The sequence below is a fragment of the Elephantulus edwardii genome, unplaced genomic scaffold (genome assembly GCF_000299155.1).
Source record: "Elephantulus edwardii isolate Elephantulus edwardi_28Jun2011 unplaced genomic scaffold, EleEdw1.0 scaffold00095, whole genome shotgun sequence".
Classification (NCBI taxonomy): domain Eukaryota; kingdom Metazoa; phylum Chordata; class Mammalia; order Macroscelidea; family Macroscelididae; genus Elephantulus; species Elephantulus edwardii.
This window is the reverse complement of record NW_006399845.1, coordinates 8,080,588-8,100,161: the sequence shown is the minus strand read 5'-3', so window position 1 is coordinate 8,100,161 and position 19,574 is coordinate 8,080,588. Positions and strand designations below refer to the sequence as shown.

At 38.1% G+C, this 19,574-nt stretch overlaps 1 protein-coding gene across 1 annotated transcript in view; it reads left to right on the top strand.

Moving 5' to 3' along the window:
- Positions 1-19,069, top strand: part of NDFIP1 (Nedd4 family interacting protein 1) — a 95,223-nt gene extending 76,154 nt beyond the window's left edge. Inside the window, exons 4-8 of the mRNA XM_006891121.1 lie at positions 785-872; positions 3,607-3,731; positions 5,816-5,882; positions 8,730-8,835; positions 18,027-19,069. Of these exons, the coding sequence (XP_006891183.1) occupies positions 785-872; positions 3,607-3,731; positions 5,816-5,882; positions 8,730-8,833 (384 nt within the window). The 3' untranslated portion in view covers positions 8,834-8,835; positions 18,027-19,069. The remainder of the gene's footprint in view (positions 1-784; positions 873-3,606; positions 3,732-5,815; positions 5,883-8,729; positions 8,836-18,026) is intronic.
- Positions 19,070-19,574: the final 505 nt, after the last annotated feature.

Here is a 19,574-nt window from a genome sequence, read left to right as displayed (position 1 = left end):
AAATATTTAAAAAAATAAAAATAAATGTGTGTGTATGTAATAGATGTTTGAGAAGTACTCGGGCTATGTCTAAGTTTTCATCTTTCCTTTTAAGTGTATATTCAGTTATTTTTACTATCTCAATAATAAATCCTTACCACTGTTAAAAAGGTAGGCTACATAAGTTGGTGTCAGGATTGTATTCCTCCTATACTTTGAATTTATATTCTCAAATTAGGATGGAAGGATGGAAAAGATTCTCTCTGCTGGTAGAAACACCTACTTTTGGAGATGAGCAGCGGGCAGCCCTGTACACTGTCTGCTCAAGCTACCCTTTTCCCACATACATCTCAGAATGTATTTGGGCTCATCAGTTTTATCCTCTTTTTTTTTTTTTTTTTTAGTTTTGTCCTCTTGATATAGGTTCTGGTATACTAATAGTCTAGAATTTAAGCCAAATGTCTAAATAAAATTTACCTTTCCTTTTTTCCTTGTCTTTATTCACACAAATAAAGAATATAGTTCTTTTTTAGTTTTTTTTTTTTATGTTAAAAGTCTGTTGTTAAAGAAATTATTGGAAAAGTGCTGTTTGTCTAGATAACTGTGGGGATAGAAGAAAGATTTGTTTGTTATTATATCTGTTAAGGTAGAATGAAATTTTTAGTGCATACTGTGTCTTTAATGATCATAGTTTTTAATTGAACCAGAGCAATAAATTTTCTCAGTCTTTCGCCCATTTCCTTATGTCTTTTCTTTGCTGGAAATAACTGGTTCTGAATTCACCTTATCCTTTTTCTTTCTGTAGGATGAGGATTTTGTGGGCCGAGATGATTTTGATGATGCTGACCAGCTGAGGATAGGAAATGATGGAATTTTCATGTTAACATTTTTCAGTAAGTACATACACATAGCAGAGTCGCCCTATCACAGACTAGAGTGCTTTGGATTATGAGTTGTGTTGTTGTTATGTGTCATCAAGTCACTTACGACTCATAGCAACACTATCCGTGTACAGTATCTCTGAACCCTGCCATTCCTGAGCCTGTCTCACTGACTCTGACACACCTACCCCCATTATCTCAGTTACTGTGTCAATCCATTACCTTACAACTGTTCCTCCTCCTCTGTGTTTACTAAATCAAGGGCTCAGCCTCAGGTGCCATATCTAAGTGTGCTCTAATATATATACAGTTTTTAGAATCCTGTTATTTCAGAAGTGGTTGGCTAATCCTTCTTCCTGTTAAGTTATAAGTAACTGTGTTAAAATAACTAGTACATTATTGTATCATTTGGTACCTTTTTCTGGAATGTTTACTCTTAATTAAGCACACTTTTATCTTAATATCCTTCATCTTCTCTATTTCTCTGAATATTTATGACAGATATCGTTATGGAGAATGCTTCATTTTACATGAGCTAATAAGCCTTTTGAATATTTACAGAACCATTAATATTGCTTGTACTCATACCTCATTTGTCAAATTAGAACTTAGTACTTTTATCTGATAAATTTTATCTGCAAACATCTTATAACATAATGAACACTTATTAAATTTTTATAACATATTAAACACTTAAAGACTTATATTAAAGTCTGCCTGATATTCTTCATCTTGATTTATTTTTTAACATGAATAACTTAGAAGTGGAAAATTTTTCTTTTATTTGCTATATTAAAATGATGAAATGGTTTCTTCTATGAACATGCAGTGGTTTTAGAGGTGAAGTTAAAAAGCTGTGTCAAAATTCATAAAACAGGAGGATCAGTTATTTGCCTATCAGATTATTTGGGGACACTGTTTTATTGTATGCAGTGTTTATTGAAGTATAACACATAAACAGTAAAGATGAGTAAATGTACAGTTTTAGAATGTTTAAGGGATTTTTAAAAGTAGAAATAGCGGCAGACTTAACCATTGTAAAGCTTCATATTAAAAATATATGGTTTTTTGCTTTAGGGGAATACAGGAGAATATTAATCTCTTATTTTGTAGAAAGGCATAGAGGAGCTCTGATGACTGTCAAAAGAATTGATTGGGTACCAATTAGCATATTTCAACAAACAGATGCAGCCCCAGAAATGCTCACCAAGCCATGCGAGGAAATTTGGAGAACAGCTACCCAACCAACCAACTGGAGGAGATTAATATTTGTTCCCATTCACAAAAACGTGATCCAAGAAAATTTAGAAAGTACCAAACAGTATCTTCAGTTTCATGTGCAAGTAAAATTTTTCTGAATATCATTGAAAACCAGCTAGAACCGTAAATTGACAGAATTCAGGATGGATTTAGAAGAATCTGTGGCACCAGGGACTTCACTGGTGATGTCAGGTGTATCTTTCCTGAAATTGGAGAATACGAGAAGAATGTCTATATGTGTTTTGTTGACTGTGTGAATCATCTGGACAAATTATGGCTAACATTGAGAAGAATGGAAATCCCAGAACACTTAATTGTGCTCATGCAAAACCTATACTTTGACCAAGAAGCTTTGGTACGAACAGAGCAAGGGCAAACTGCATGATTTAAAATCAAGAAAAGTATGCATCAAGACCACATCTTTCCTTCATACCTGTTTAATATGTATGCAGAATAAATCATTCAAGAAGTTAGACTACATGAAAAAGAATGGTTCTAGGATAGGAGGAAGACTCAGCTGCAGCCTGCGTTATGCAGGTGTGACACACCTTGCTTGTTAAAAGTGAAGAGGACTTGAAACACTTAATGGAGATAATCAAAGACTACAGCCTTCAATATGGGTTACATCTTTACATGAAGAAAACAAAACCTTCACCCACTAGGCACATAGGCAACATCATGATAGATGGAGAAGAGATAAAATTGTCAGTAACTTTGTCTTGCTTGACTGCACAGTCAACACCTATGACACCAGCAGCCAGGAAATCAAAAGACATTGCCCTGAAAAAGACCTCTCCAAAGTGCTGCAAGGCAAGTTTGATGACTAAGGTGCACCTGACTGAAGCCATGATCTTTTCAGTTACTTGGTATGCAACTGATAAAAGTTGGACAATGAATAAGGATGACAGAAGAAAAATTGGTGCCTTTGCTTGAGTTATGGTGCTGGGAAAGAACACCTAAAGGACAAACAAGTATGTCTTGGAACAGATGTAACCAGGGTGCACCTTTGAGGCAAGGACAGTGAAACTTTGTCTGACATACTTTGGGCATGTTGTTAGAAGGGGCCAGAACTTGGAAGAGAACATCATACTTGGAAAAGTAGACGGTCAGTGAAGGAGGTGAAGACCCTTAACGAGATGGATTAACACAGTGGGGCATGATTCCGATCCACTGTGCATAGTGTCTCTGTGAGTTGTAGTTGACTCAATGACACTTAACAACAATAACAACTGGTAGCATGGTCCATACAGACTTGTACTCCTAATCCAGAGGTATTGCCTCTACTAATTCATATCCATAGCTGCTATTCAGGAGAAATATGGGCATTCTCCTCCTTCCTATATGATGTATAGGAGCCCAGAAACCTGCTGGAGGGTCAGTTATGAGTTGATTCCAACTCAACATCAGTGATTTGAATTTTGTATTTTTTGCAAGTTGGATAAAAGACATAGCTAATATGGGGGATTTTCCTTCTCTGTCTTTACAGTGGCATTCCTCTTTAACTGGATTGGGTTTTTCCTGTCCTTTTGCCTAACCACCTCAGCTGCAGGAAGGTATGGGGCCATTTCAGGATTTGGTCTCTCTCTAATAAAGTGGATCCTGATTGTCAGGGTAAGTTGTAACCACAGAAAGATAGACTCTGTAAAGAGACAGTACTTTGAATGATTTTTAAAAGTATTTGATTTTTAAGTTGTGTGAGTTTTTGCTTCATTTTGGTTTTTATTATTTTTACAGTTTGTATGTAATTTGGGATTTGGTGTTTTGCTCTGGTTTCATGATGGAAGTTGAACTGGAATTAGTTGCTGTTCAGTTATTTCATTCACATACACAGGTTTTGTAATCAAATCTGATGAATATTGTTGATTCATGCATGTATCTCCTAGAGGTTGTTTGCCAGTTGCCTTTTTTTATTATTTTTTTACATTTTATTATTTGTGTGTGTGTGTGTACCATCGAATTGGCTCTGACTGCTACAAGAAATTTTGTCTTCTTCTCCAGCTGAACATCTAGTGGATTTGAACCACATACCTCTGGGACTGCAGTGCAGCTTCTTGCCACTAGGCCACCAGAGCTCCCTTGCCAGTTGCCTTTTTTTAAAAAAACAATGCACATAATATGATCACACATGTTTGTTCTTAAATGAGTTTTTAAAATGAAAGAAAACATTATCACCCCTTGGATGTAATCAAAAGTAGATGTTCCTCTAATTTCTTTTACTCTAGCTTGCTTCTTCCCTCTTTTTCCCTCTTCTTTCATCCCTCTCCTCTAGGTTTGGTTGTCAATAGCATCAATGCCATAATTTTGGCATTGCTAAATATTCTAAGGGCTCACACTGTTTAATTGCTACCGTTAAATCAGGAGGCCTCACCCTGAAGAAAATGAGAAAAATGTTGTGATTTGAGGATTATCAGAGAGGAAAATGACATAAAATAATTTTAAGTTATAAAGATCTAGTGTCCTTAAGTGTGTGTCCTGTGATACCAGATATGATGATGATGATGGTGATTATTAACTTTTTACATTAAAAGAATTATGTATTTTAAATTTACATTCATAATTCATTAATTAGTATTGATTGACTTACAGAGTTTTTCAAAGTAGTTTTATTCTATTTATTCTAAAGCAATTGCTAATTTTTTTTTAAATCTCAGATTCCTTTGTGAATCTAGTGAACATTATATACAGACTTTCCCCAGAACAATATATATTTCTATAACACAGATTAAGGCCCAAGGCCTTAAAGTTTTTATTCCTTCTCTAAATCTTAGTTGTACTTTCCTGTAGCAATAATAGCATACTGCATTTCTCTTTCCAGATTGTGAAACTCTTGTATTCCAAAAGAAAATAGAAATAAAATTAGTTATCAGTCTTTTATTTTTTAAACCTCAAAGCTACATATTGTGACTAATTTTTAAAACTGACTTGAATGAATCAATTCTTATCTCTTTGGGTACTTTTGTCTGAAAGCAAGATGGCTTAGAAAATCATGAGGAAAAAATACAAGTTCTGAGTCAGCTGTAGACTCAGATATGGTGGAAGTCTGGTAATGTCATTGGGGACATCTGGCATTTCTGCTGTCCTGTTAGTACTTATAGGACACGTGTCTCTATGAAACACAACAATGTTCAGCATAAACAAAGGAGCAGTTTCTTCTCTTTTTCTTAGAAACCCTAAGATCCTGTTGGACAGAATATCACCATGCATACAGCCTCTGCAGGGGAATGGGATTGTACATGGCAGTGCTTTCAAGGTCCAGACAGGACAGCAGGAAAAGGGACTGATCAGGGCTCATTAGAAAGGCAGAAATAAGAGCAGCTAAAGAGTTTTGACTCAGTGTTAGCAAAGTAAACTATCAAACCATCTTTTCTAGAGGGGGTAATATTGTGTGAGCCAAAAATCTTTTAAAAAGCAAACTTCATGCATGTTCAAAACAGAGTTCATAAAACAGTTCATAAAGCTGAAAGCTATCATTATTTCAAGATGATTCCATATTAAGAATGTATTTGCATTTGTCAGTTTAACAATGGCAAAATCAACTGGTAATATATAAAGTACTTGCATATATATTCTTTATTTTTGCAATGGCTAAATGACAACTTTGGAATACACAGCAGTCTTGTGTTTTGTGTGCCCTTAAGTTAAAATGTAAAATTGTGTCTATTAAGCTGCTGTAAAATATTTCGCTTATTTTTCAGTTTTCTACCTATTTCCCTGGATATTTTGATGGCCAGTACTGGCTCTGGTGGGTGTTTCTGGTATTAGGTAAGTCCTTTAAACACAGACTGGGAGGATAAAATAATCTTTCTTTTTCAAAAATTTTAAAAGATCCTAAAGATTAGGTGGTTGTCACCATCAGAGTAACACATGTTATCACAGAATCTTTTAGTGGTGGTAGATTTTCCCCACCTTGTTCATATATATGTCTCAGAGCCCCATGTGATCAGTGGGTGTAATGGTGACTACAGTTTCCCCTTGTGGCCTCTTGCCTTGAAGTGTTCATAAACTTAGCCCTAAATTGACTAAAGTTACTAGACTCATGAGGCTGTGTGACTCATCTTTAGTTGAATCTGTCAGCAGACAGCAGAAGACACCATCTTGTTCAAAGGGACACTGTAGTTTATAACTAGCAAAGATAAGAATTATTTGAGGGACTGAGTCATAAGATTTGAGGCCTTGGGACCATAGTCTCAGAGGATATCTAGGTCAACTGACAAAAAACAGTCTATAAACACAAGTGTTCTCTGTCTTTGGTGAATAATGATGGAGATCTTAAAAGCTTGTGAACAGCCATCTAAGATATAACTGTTAATCCCTTCCCATTTGAAGCAAAACAGAGTGAAGAAAATAGAAGACCCAAGGAAATAATTAGTTCAAAGAGCTGAGATGGGAAGGACTAGGTGGTGCCCACCTGCCAATCCTGACCAATCTGACTAGAATCACAGTAGAAGATCCTGGGTGATGGGAGAAAAGTATAGAACAAAGCTCAGAATTATGTAAAAGCAAAGCTCAGATTTACTGATCTGACAGACACTAAGATTTTGATAGACTTTGAGACTATGACCCTTAGATACACTTCCGACCCACCCCCAGAGATCACCGGGAAACCAAGACCAGGCCTCTGAGGTGACAGTAACACCTATGAGGGACATGCTGTCATACTGTCAACCATATGAGACCAGAGGGCAACATTGGCCTGAAGGCAGTGCTACAAAGGCAAGAAAAACTGAGCTAATGGCAGTCGGAGACCCAAGGGGATTGGGGAGAAGGCTGACATAATGTCAGAATTGTATTCAAAGTCATTGAACAGTTTATTTATAAATTGCTCAATGAAAAACTAATTTGCTCTCTAAACTCTCATCTAAACCATAGTAAGAAATGGGAAAAGGACGTTATAGGACTTAAATTATATAAAGACAAAACTTTCATGGGAGATGAATATATATACGACTTTATAATTTATCACCATTGCTCCTTACTGCTTACTTGTAAATGAGAGACAGGACCTTTTGAGAGCACTTCTCTACCAGTGCTGCCATTGTTAGGATCATATGAGGACCTCTTCTTGTGCAGAGAACCATTTTTTTGATGTTTCTCCTGCAAGAATGGGATTCTGTGCACAGCTCACTAGTTAAGCAGCTCATGGGCAACATCCAACCTTTTGTTTTACCCCTAATTACTTGAAAAGTTTTTAAAATTAGTTGTCAGCATTTAAAAATCAACAATTTTTATTTAAAAAAAATGTAGATTTTTACATTTTCTTAAACATGGAAATGTCTTGGCAAACTGGGTCTCCAGTCACACATGACAGCTGTTGTCTGGAACCCAATTATGGCTTGTCACTCTTTGTGGGTGCTTTTGAGTTCACAGGTATCTGCCCCCTCACTACCCTATACTTAAGGGGGGTGACCCCTGCTCTATAGTCACTTGTTCATGATGCCAAACTGAACGCTGTTCCCTCAGCTCAGTTCTTGGTTATCGCCATGAATCAGTCTCACTATGTAAGTAGAAAGACTTTTCCACCATTGAATATATTTGAAAATGTATCCAAGAAAAAGCAGATGAGTGCCTGTCTAGAACTGAGAAGCGGGGCCAAGGGGAGTGACTAATATAATGTGAAGAGTTTTCTTTTTGAGCTGATAAAAATGTTCTGAAGTTAGAAGAGTTGCACAGTTGTGTAATTATACTTAAAAACTAATTCACTTCAAACAGATGAACTTGCTGGTGTGTGATATTTCAATAAAGCTGTTTTTGAAATTTGTCTAAACCTGAAGGAGAAAGGACCCAGTAGTGTGAGAGACACTTCTGTGTGAGGCACAGCACCTTCCCACACTACTCCTCACCCCACAGCTGTTACCAAGAGATCCAAACCTGTGAGAATAGGTTCTCATATGTTGTTGAGTGCCATCAAGTCATTTCTTACTCATTGTGACCTGTGTGACAGTGGGGCTACCCTGTGGGAGGGTTTCTAGGCTATAGTCCTCAGAATGCATTGCTGGGTTTTTCTCCCAGTTTGGATTTGAACCATCAGGAGTTTGGTTCACAGCTGAGAGCTTAATCTTTGCAACCTTGATTCTGGTATAATTATAAAATCATTCTCATTATCACTTCACTGTCTGGGAAGTATGTGGCAAAGTAACCAAAGAGCATCACACACTAGATAAGGGAATCCTGACATCTAGTGGACAACACTGTGTACTGTAGGCAGTTTAAAAAAAAATTTGGCCAAACCATTAACCATTGTATTTAAGAAATTAAGTATCTTTGGATACTTTCTTCTAGAATCAGAAGGTGCATTTTGGGAGACAATGCAGTTTCCAATCATGAATTTTTTTTCTGCTATTTTAGCATTTTATTTAATTTTAGACCTCTTGGATTCTGAATGTGTGTTTGATTTATAAGAATATGTTTTTTCATTGAGATGTGAAGATTTTTTTTTTCTTATAAAATCCTTTGGAAATTCTGAGAGAAACCGTTTGTGTTTTGTACTTTTGATAGGAAAATGGCAAAGTATTACTGTCCAGAGGGATATTCCTGGGGTGAAGACTTACCAAGGAAATTATAAATTCAGTCTTGACTTTTCTCTCTTTTTTCCTATTTTTAAAAAATTAGGTTTTCTCCTGTTTCTCAGAGGATTTATTAATTATGCAAAAGTTCGGAAGATGCCAGAAACCTTCTCAAATCTCCCCAGGACCAGAGTTCTCTTTATTTATTAAAGGTATTAAAAGGGCCGGATGCTTTAGTCTAACACTAGTAGAATCATGGGATAATGTTTTCGTATTCTAAAAATATTTTATTGTTGTTTTAATGGTCTTAAAATGATTTTAGCTTCTTCAGTCTCCTGAAGTGTTTTTACTCCTGCAGAGACAGCACACAGTGTGATACTATCGCAGCTCTTTGTTTTTCCTTTAGGCTGTGAGTACATGCCTTGTTCCTCAGCTCGGACAAGCCCTCATACTGAGCCTTTCATTACTATTCTTTTCAAGCTAGCTTTTAATTTTACTCAAATGATACTTTGGCACTAATTTAAAGTAAAGATCTGTGATAGGAGACATCGAGAAGAAGCAATCTGCAACCTCTGCCTTTTTGTAGCTTCTCTTTAATAAGGATGTTTATATCTCTTTGGAGGCAAGGATGACGAGGCTTTATCGCATACATTTAAAACATGTTGCTAAGAGAGGCTATTTCTTGGAGAAGGATATGATGCTGGGAATGGTGGAGGGTCAATGGAGGACAGGAAGACCCTCAACCAGGTGGATTGATACCATGACTGCAATGGGCTCTTGTGTGTCAGGAAGTGTGAGGATGGTGCAGGATAGAACAGGGTTCAGATCTTTTCTTCATAGGGTCACTATGACTTGACTCGATTGCACCAAACAACAACATCTGCAATAAATTAAGAAAACAGTTTTAACAAAAAAATCTCAGTGTGACAATGTTGAATAGGCAGAGGTCTTTGTGTCATTAGGGAGCCAGGGTGTTTGATTGAGGACTCAGCCTTGTAGTTTGTACAAGAATTTTTAATCCCAAATCTCAAAATTTCAGCTCACTACTGGGACTATTTCAAGAGGATAATATTCAGAAGGAACACTTTGGGCCAAATAATTCTGCCATCATTTTTAAGGTCCCCAAGTCCCCAGAGCTAGGCTAGGCTGTGTCTACTTCAGCAACTTCTTCTTTTGCCTGGTTATTACAAGATCAGGGCTTCCATCTCTTGACATTTGCCAGAGGTTTCCCTGGCATCTTCCAAAGAAAGTAAGAAGACAGAGGAAAAGTGGGCCTTTTCCTAAAAATATGGACTAAGTTGTGCTAAAACTTTACTTTCTTTTACATATAGTTTTTCCAGAGATTGGCTCCATCTTACACAAGTAGCCCCAGAACAGAAGAGACAGGAAATCTTGGGGCCTCACTAGCTGCCTTGGCCTTGGCTGTCTTGTTACTTGCCTGGGACTAGTGGATTGTGGAGTGGAGCCTGAGCACCACCTAGAGGCCAGTTCGTTGAAGGCCACAGACAAAGCTTACTTCGTCGTTGCCCAACCGAAGACTCATAGCTGGTCCTTCCTTCGATTTCCAAGGCTGTGAATTGCATGGGAGATTGCCCATCTTTCTCCCATGGAGCCCCCGGTGGATTCGAACCACAAGAGAGTGTGGCCTTTGGGTTAGCAGCACAACTGCCTACAGACCATTCCACCAGAGCTCCTTGGGTAAGGTGGGCCCTGGAGGAGTATAGAAAGTGTCGCAAACCTGAAACAATAAGTACAGTTTCAACTGGTGGAAATAGGATGAAGTGGGAAAGATGTAATAGAAACATTTTTTTTTTATGCATGACATAGTACTAAGAGCATTTGTTATGATTTTCATCTATAAGACATTGTATTAAGCATTAGTATGATTATGTCATGCTAGGCAAACTCAGATACATGAATTATAATGTTCATTTACAAAAACAAAGCCCCCAAAGACTCTTCCATCAAGTAGATTCCAATTCATAGGGACCTTGTAGGATAGGGTAGAACTGCCACAGGGTTTCATAGGCTCTAAACCTTGGTGGAAGCCTCATCTTTCTGTAGAGGAGCTCTGGAGAGTTTGAACTTTTTAGTTAGCGGCTGAACGCGTTAACCAGCATGCCTTATTTTGCATGTTCATTAGGCATTCGTAAAAAAATTTAAGCATGCAAAGAACAAAGGCTTATCTTGCTTAAAATCCATTTCTTCAAGTATATACGTTTATTTGAAAGAAAATGTTAAACATTTTAGAAAATGTTAAGAATTTTCTGAAAATTGATTTTTTAATTTTTTATTAATTTATTATTATTTTATTATTGAGAATATTCATAGCAAAACATAACCAGCTTAATTATTTCTTTATGTACAATTCTGTAAGATTAATTGCATTCAAGTGTGGAACCATTCTTATCCCCCTTTTCTGAGTTGTTTGTCCTCAACCTAAGTTCACTACCCTCTAAGGTTTCTGTTTAGTCTTTCAGGCTCCTGTTTGTCAATTTGCTCCCATGTAAATAGTTTTTAAAAGAGCATAATGTTCAAGGCAGACCTTTTTTCATATGTTTTGCTAACTATTGTTTGGATTTAAGGAGACCTCAGGGAATATTTTTGCTTTATGGTTTAATGTTTATCTCAGAGCTGTAGTTTCAGAAGTTCTTCAGTCTCCCATAGCTCTAGGAAGTCTAATGTCCATGGGACTTTTACATTATGTTCTATGGTCCCTCCCCTTTTGATCTGTATCTGGTTTTAGTCCTTGTTCACAACCCTTCTATTCTGCTCTTATGGCAAAGGTAGCAGTATTTCACAGAGGCAATTAATGACACATGCGTTGTCCTCCTATTCCTGTTTATGATTTTTTAAGAAGAATAAATTTTATTGTGTGTTTTAAAATGTGTGACAGATGACTTTTGCTATCACTCGCCTTTACCTTAACACACGTGATCCCTATCTAGGATATTTGTCTCAGTTATCTCCTGTAACAGATAGCACAAGTGGATGACGTTAACAAACATATTTTCTTACAGTTTAGGGGAGGCTCAACGACTCAACTCATTGCTATCCATTGAGTTGGAACCAGCTCATAGCCAGCTTTCCATCGTTTCCAGAGGCTGCAAATTGCATGGAAGAAGATTGCCCAGTTTTCTTCCACAGAGCAGCTGGTAGATTCAAACCACCTGTCTTTGGGTTGGCACACATTTCCCTACCCACGACAACTCCAAGGAGGCTAGAAGTCCAAATTCAGGGTTCTGGCTTTAGCCTTTGTTGTTAGGTGCCATCGAGTCAGCTATGACAGAGTAACCTTATGAACAATGGATCTTTTGCTAACCCTCCACCTTTCCCAGCATGGTATCTTTTTCTAAGGACTAGTCTCTCCTGACAACATGTTCAAAGTCTATGAAATGAAGTTTCACCATCCTTGCCTCTAAGGAGCGCCCTGGTTACACTTCCTCTAGGACAGAGTTGTTTGTTCTTTTGGCAGACTGTGGGCTACTCAGTACTCTTCTCCAGTAACAACTCAAAGGCATAGTTCTTCTATCATCCTTAGTCATTGTTCAGCTTTCAGATGCATTGCAATGATTGAAAAATACTGACTCTTGTTGAAGTCTTTTTTTCATGCCTACAGGAAGACTTTTTGTCTTCTGATTTGGAGAGTTTCCTAGTGCAGAAACGTGGGTCTCAGAGGATGTGCTTTTAGCCCAGCCCTTCTGTCCTGGTAGCACCGGTGTCCTGGTAGTTCTGCAAAGAGGTTCTTTTCCTTTTTCTGCTTACCTTTCTCGTCTTTTATCATTTGTGAAATAAAAAGTACAATAGGTCACACCCTAGGGAAACATGTCTTGCCTCTTGAGATAGGGACTTTGATAGAACTCGGGATTTTCCATTCCATCCTTAATCTTTTGACAGCTGAAGGGTTTATCAGATCATTGGTGATCGTTGCATATTTTCCACATCATTGCATGCACCTACACAGTTCAATCCATATTTACTAACTTAGAAACCATTTTTGTACAGTTTTAATTCTGTTATCATTGTCTTTTTTTCTCTCTGCATGTCTGATTTGATTATGTTTACTTCCTAGCCTTATAGAGCTCTGGTTGGCAGAGCAGGAACTGCACTGCTAACCCTGTCGGCAGGCACTGCAGTGCCTCTCTGACAGTTCGAATCCACAGTGACTCCAAGGGATAAAGATGGGCAGTAACCTCCCTGAGATTTACATCCTCTGAAAACCTGCTGTAGGGTCGGCTATGATTCACTCTCAACTCAATAGCTAGACTTAGGTTTAATTTTTACCTCTGAAATGACAAATGTTTTTCTTTTGGGTTGCCACAAATATTTCTTTTTAACAAGGATGCTGAAATCACCTGCAGGCTTACTAATCCCTTGGTGCCTAAAATAATCCTGGTAGTTTCTTTTTATTTGTTTGTTTTTTAGTAAGAGTTTGTAGGTCTAGTTTGATAATAGCTCTGAATTTATAAGTAAACTGAAATGATACTTCTGTCTAGTCTCTTGGTTCTTCAGTTAGCAGGAAATTTGAATCTTTTTCATATGTTGATAACAAATAGTATCCAGGTGGAAGAAAACCCTGGATTCCTTAATATTCCTGTATTACTGTTGTTGTTGTTGTCATCAAATCGACTGTTACTTACAGCAACCCTGTTAACGATGGATCTGAACCTTGCCCTATCCTGTGCTATCCTACGCTCAAGCACATCGACAGTCACTATGTCAGTCCTTCTCATTGAAGGTATTCCCCTCTTCCCTGCTGACCCTTCACCTGTCTAAGTATAATGTCCTTTTCCAAGCAGTGTATATAAAGTATATGAAGCAAAGTTTCACTGTCTTTGCCACCAAGGAGCATCCTGGCTGCACCTTTTGCAAAACATACTTGTTTGTCATTTTCTTAGCAATCTCTGGAATATTCAGTACTCTTCTCCAACAATATAGCTTAAAGGCACTGATTCGTCTTTCATTCTTATTTATTGTACAACTTTCAGATGAATAGCAAGTAATTGAAAAGACCATAACTTGGATCAGCCACACCTTAGCCTTTAGACTGATGTTGTTGCTCTTTAGTACTCTGGAGCGGTCTTTGATAGCAGGTTTTCTTTTGAGTTTCTGACTGTTGGTGCTAAGGATGTTGATTGTGGATCCAAGTGAGGAGATTGATGTTGTTAGATGTTACAGCAATGCTGTGTATTACCCAACAGAATAAAGCACGGCCAAATCCTTGACCTTCCTTACGGTCTCTGCTTAAGCCCATTGTTGCAGCCACTGTGTCATTCCATCTCATTGAGAGTCTTCCTCTCTTTTGATGACTCTTTACTTTAGCAGTATGATATACTTCTCCAGGGATTGGCCTCTTCTGGTAATATGTCCACAGGGTGTGAGGTGAAGTTTCACCATCCTCACTTTTGTTTTTTTTAAATTGAGATTTTAATGAAAGTTTATAGAGAACTTGGATTTCCTTTCATTCATTGTTGCACATTTTCCTTCCTGCCCCCTCCCCCCTCCAGTTCACTTTTCTCTTTAGAAAAAAAAATTAATTCATTGTTATACAGTCTTCCCCCACCCCAGTCCACTTTACAGCAGTGGTGCTATGCAGTATTTGTCCTTTTGTGACTGAGATGTTTCACTCAGCGTAACGTCCTGCAGGGTCACCCATTTTGTATAGTATTTCATGAGTTCCTTGTTTCGTGCTGCATTGTGTGAATATACCACAGCTTTTCTAGCCATTTGTTTATTGATGGGCACTTAGGTTGCTTACAACTCTTTGCTATTATGAACAAAGCAGCAACAAACATGGGTGTGTATATATCTGCTTAGGTGGTGGTTTTGGTTTCTTTGGTGTATATTCCCAGTAGTGGAATTGCTGGGTCAAATGGTATCTCTATTTCCAACCTTTTGAGAAAGCTCCATACAGCCTTCCACGGTGGTTGCACCATTTTGCACTCCCACCAACAGTGAATAAGGGTTCCAGTTTCTCCACAACCTCGCCAGCATTTGTTGCTTGCTGTTCTGTTAAATTTTTCTATTTTTCCTGGTGTGAGGCAATATCTCATAGTTGTTTTGATATGCATCTCTCTTAGAGCTAGGGATTTTGAACATTTCTTCATGTGTTGTTCACCATCTGAATGTCGTCTTTGGTGAAGTGTCCATTTATATCCTGTGCCCATTTTGCAGTTGGGCTGTTTGCCTTTATCTTGTTGTGGTGCATCCTCACTTCTAAGAAGCATTCTTGCTGCACTTCTTCCAAGACACATCAGTTTGTTCTTTTCGAAGTCCATGGTATTTTCCATTTTCTTCAACACCTCTGTTCAGGAGGCAGCAGTTCTTCCCAGTGTCTTGTTTATTGTCAGGCTTTCACACAGTAATGGGGTGATTGACAGTACCATGCCTTTGGTCATGCACACTGTGATTAACTGTTTCTAAACCCACTAGAGGGTTGGTTCTGACTTGATGTTACACAACATAGAAAAGAAATAAAATTTCCATGCTATGCTGAGATTTGGCATTTTGTTAGAAAAAGGATGTAAGAATAATAGCCTTTTGATTCCATTGACCAAAATACAGTAAAATCAAAGAGAGGGCTTCTTTTAATGAACCTGTGTTCTTTAAAAACAGGGAAAGTAAACAAAAGTAAGCTTATCCATCATCTGACTCCCCAGGCCGTGGCAAAAACCAAGAGGTGGACATAATGACATCAGCAAGAGGGGTGCACCTATAGAAAGCAGGAATAAAAACTTAGACAGTGTTAAGGAACCTCTGCCAACCCAGAGGCACGTGGTTTGAATCTGTTAGCTGTTGTGAGGGAGAAAAGATAAGCAATTCTCCCATGTGCCTCTGAAAACTTGCTGCCATCAGAACTCCCTATGAACTAATGTTGTTGTTATGTGCCATTGTGTTGGAAAACCTTGGCTGACTCTCCAGTGGTTTTCAAAGGCAGTAAATCATATGAGAGGAGATTGCCCATCTTTCTTCCTAGGAGTAGCTGGTGGGTTTGAGCCTTGTGCCTTCAGGTTGGCAATACAGCTCTTCGCCATTTGGCCACCAGAGCTCCCACGAACTAGATGTTGTTGTTGCTGTTGTGTACTATCAAGTCGGAACTAACCCATATCTGACCCTCCAGCAAGTATTCAGAGGCAGTTAATCACATGGATGGAGATTGCCAATCCATCTCCCACAGAGCAGCTGATGGCCTCAAACCCCATGCCTTTGGGATTGCACTGCAGCTTCTTGCCACTAGGCCATCAGAGCATAGGATCCTTTATAAGTAGAAAGTAGATGCAGTGACCTAATGAGCTATATCTGTTAAGGAGCAAATATTTGCATTTTTTCCCCGTTTGACATCAAATGCTTACATTACCTCCCACTGCATGCACCACCAGTGTTTTTCTAACACTGTGTCAGGTTGTCCCAAAAGAGCCCCCAGGTCGTAGTGAGCAGTGCTTCCCTGTCAGTCTGTCATTTATTGTTTGTGGGGTGATCTCAGTTACACAGTGGTAACTTATCTAGGACATTTCATGGATTTTTCATATGACAGGCTCCACCTTTGAGGGTCCTTTTAAAGGAAACATTTCTACACAGAAGCAATACGAACCCAGTGATTAGATGTATTGTGTGTCCTTACAGCAGAAAATGATAAAACTGAAGTTACCTAGATTTGTAATAAGCCTGACCTAATTAGTACTAGCAGTCAGAAATTCGGAGATGCATTGCACTGGGAAAATCTGCAGTTAGGGACCTCTCCAAATTTATTGAGGAGTAGGACCTCCAAATTTGAGGAGTAATGATGTCAGATTGACGACGACTAAGGTGCATTTGATTCAGGCAATAGTCTTTCCATTCACTTGCTATACATCTGAGACCTGGACAGTGAATAAGGATGACAGAAAAAGACTTGAGGCATTTGAGCTGTGTGTTAGAAAAGAGTACTGAACATCCCATGGACGGCCACAAGAACAAACAGATATGTCTTGGAGAGGGTGCAGCTGGAGTGCTCTTTGGAGGCAAGAATGAAGGCTTTGCCTCACATTCTGTGGACATATTGCTAGGAGCTGCTATTCCTTGGAGAGAAACATGATGTTGGAATGGATGGAGGGTCGGCGAAGGAGAGGAAGACCCCTAGACAGATTGACACAGTGACTGCTACGATGGGCTCTAGTGTGTCAGGCAGTGTGAGGCTGGTACAGGATAGAACAGGATTCAGATCTTTTGTTCAGAGGGTTGCGATGAGTCATATGCCACAGCACCTAATAATTACATTTTATATAATCAATTTTCTTTTTGCTTCTGCTTGACTTTTAGAGTTTTTATTTTCTTATATGTCTGATGCTTCTGTACATTCTGAACCTTTCAGTCTCTTTAAGTCTCTCTATCTAAAGAATATTTACCTTTCTATCTGTGGTTTACTTCAGACCAAAACATAGCTGAACTTAGAGTTGGGAAAGTGTTGGCACTTTAAAAAGGAATTTTTATCTCCTGTAGTGTTGTAACTTCTCTGTTTTGTCAACCTCTTAAAGACTTATGCAGCAGAACAATCAGGAAAAATAGAGAAAATAGATTTCTTGTGGCTCTTAAAGTAATTTGGAGAGAAGAGAAAGTTGTTGTTCTTAGTTGCTGTTGAGTTGTTCCCAGGTTGTTTCTGTAAGAACCAGAAATAACTTATTATGCCAGTACAAAAATGCCTCAGTATTAGATGAAAATGATACATAGCAAAATAAAAGGGGCACCATTTTAAAAGGCCTTGTTTCAGTTATATCTTTTCTTAAATTTAGTTTGAGACTATTTATGCCTCTTTTTCCCCCCAGTGATCTATGCCTCCAAAATACATTAATTATTAAAAGCCAACAAAATCCCAGAAACATGACACTTACTTGTGGTACCTATCAGCATACCATTGCTTTTTAACTTGGCCCTGCCCTATGTCTAATTATTAGATGTCATAATTGTCATGCTCATGGAAAACTTGCCCTGTGTGAGATCAAGCAGGTTTGGCAGGGTAAGCAGTAGCTTCAGATGCACTCGGAGAGTTCCTTCCACATGCGAGTAGATTCTGCCATCTCTCGACACTGACCTTCTGCCTTCGCAGTCAGGGTTGTCTCTGTGTGAGGTGAGAATGTGCTGCTGCCTCTAGTCTGTACTTCTGTTAAGAGTGGGAGATCCCTGACTCCATGGCTATTTAGAGAAAATATTCCCTTTCTCAATAGCTCTGGAGACCTTGATAACCTGAAGAATTACAATGTTAGTGTTTATTGAATACCGTGATGTCAACGTATAGTAATCTGAAAACTATGTACAATGTACTGCGTGTGTCTCCAAACATCCTGCCTCCTTTTGTGATTACATCCTTCTTTTTTAGCCAGAATAACAAACTAACTTGAGCTTCAATTTCAATATCCTTCTCTGGCAGATGTTTTCTGGCAAAGGCTTTCCTGCATTTATGAATTCTCAAGCAAGAGAACACCTGCAGGAAGTGAATCAAGATGCAGATCACAGAGGAGTAATCACCTGCTTTACAAAAATAAATAAAGTACTGTGGAAGAAGATCATTTCTCTCTATTTGTTCCTAGGTGTAAAATTTTAATAGTTAATGCAGAATTCTGTAATCATTGAATCATTAGTGGTTAATGTTTGAAAAAGCTCTCGCAATCAAGTCTGTGATGTATTAATAATGCCTTATATATTGTTTGTAGTCATTTTAAATAGCATGAGCCATGTCCCTGTAGTCAGTAGGGGGCAGTCTTGCTTTACTCATTCTCCATCTCAAAATGAATTTGGAATTAAATATTTTAGTGTAAGATATGTACAATGCTGGTCATTTTAAAGGGATTTTCTCAAAAGTTAAAACTTTCGTTATGACTGCATTTCTGCACATAATACATATTTGCTGTTAAAATTAATCTAGAAATTTATTCAGTTGTACTGTGTGAACACTGCAAAGCAAAATCATTGTGCAAAATACATTTAAGGTGTGGTCAGAATATGTCCTTAATTGGTAATAATAAGCATTCATTTTTTACATAGTCTGTATTCTAAATTTTCCGATACCTTGTTGTTCGGTAATGTGTACCTAAAGGATTCTAAAGGTGTTATCACTGTATAAAAGAGAAAAGACAAGGGCAAATGCAACTTAATTACTAAAATGCAATTCTTGACACTTTCTGTATGAATAGCATCTATATGGCCCTTATTTTCTTTTTTCCTTTTGTCTCCTTGATGATTAGACCAGGGCTGGGAGTAAGGAGGGGATTCAGTACTAGGAGCAAAGAAAGAGTTGGTTTGCGATTTTTGAGATGATCCCTAACATACTGTAACAACTTGCTTTTACAATGTGTTAGCAGAAACTGATGTTATAAATGTAGAATGTGCTTCTGCCAAGTGATAATTCACCTTGGTTTGCAATGTTAAAACTGTAAATACAACAGAACATTAATAAATGTCTCTTGTGTAGCACTTTTTGTGGTAGATTAGTGTTTAATTTCTTGGTTTGCATTTGTGAACTGCTAAGGGAATTTTTTTTTTAATCCTACAGATTCAGTAAATATGTGAAAGTTGGTCTTAGGCCATTTTCTCCCCATTTCCAGAAGCAAATGTCACCTTCTTTAATATTCTATCAATATTAAAATATATCAAAATGTAAGTGAAAATTAGTTCTGTAAAATATACTCACTCACTGACGTTTAATTGACGCTGACTCATAGCTGACCCTCCAGCAGATGTTTTTCAGGCTGTAAATCACACAGGAGGAGATTGCCTATCTTCTCACAGCCGCTGACAGGTTCACACCACCAGAGACACCACCGTTGGGTTAGCAGCCAACTCCTCACAGGTGTCACCATTGGGGCTCCCTCTGCAGTATAGAAGATCATCACAGTATTTACAAGAGGTGGGAGACAGCTTCAAATCTTCTGAAATTCCCATTAATGCTTCTATTTGTAGACATAAAGTCTTCAACTAT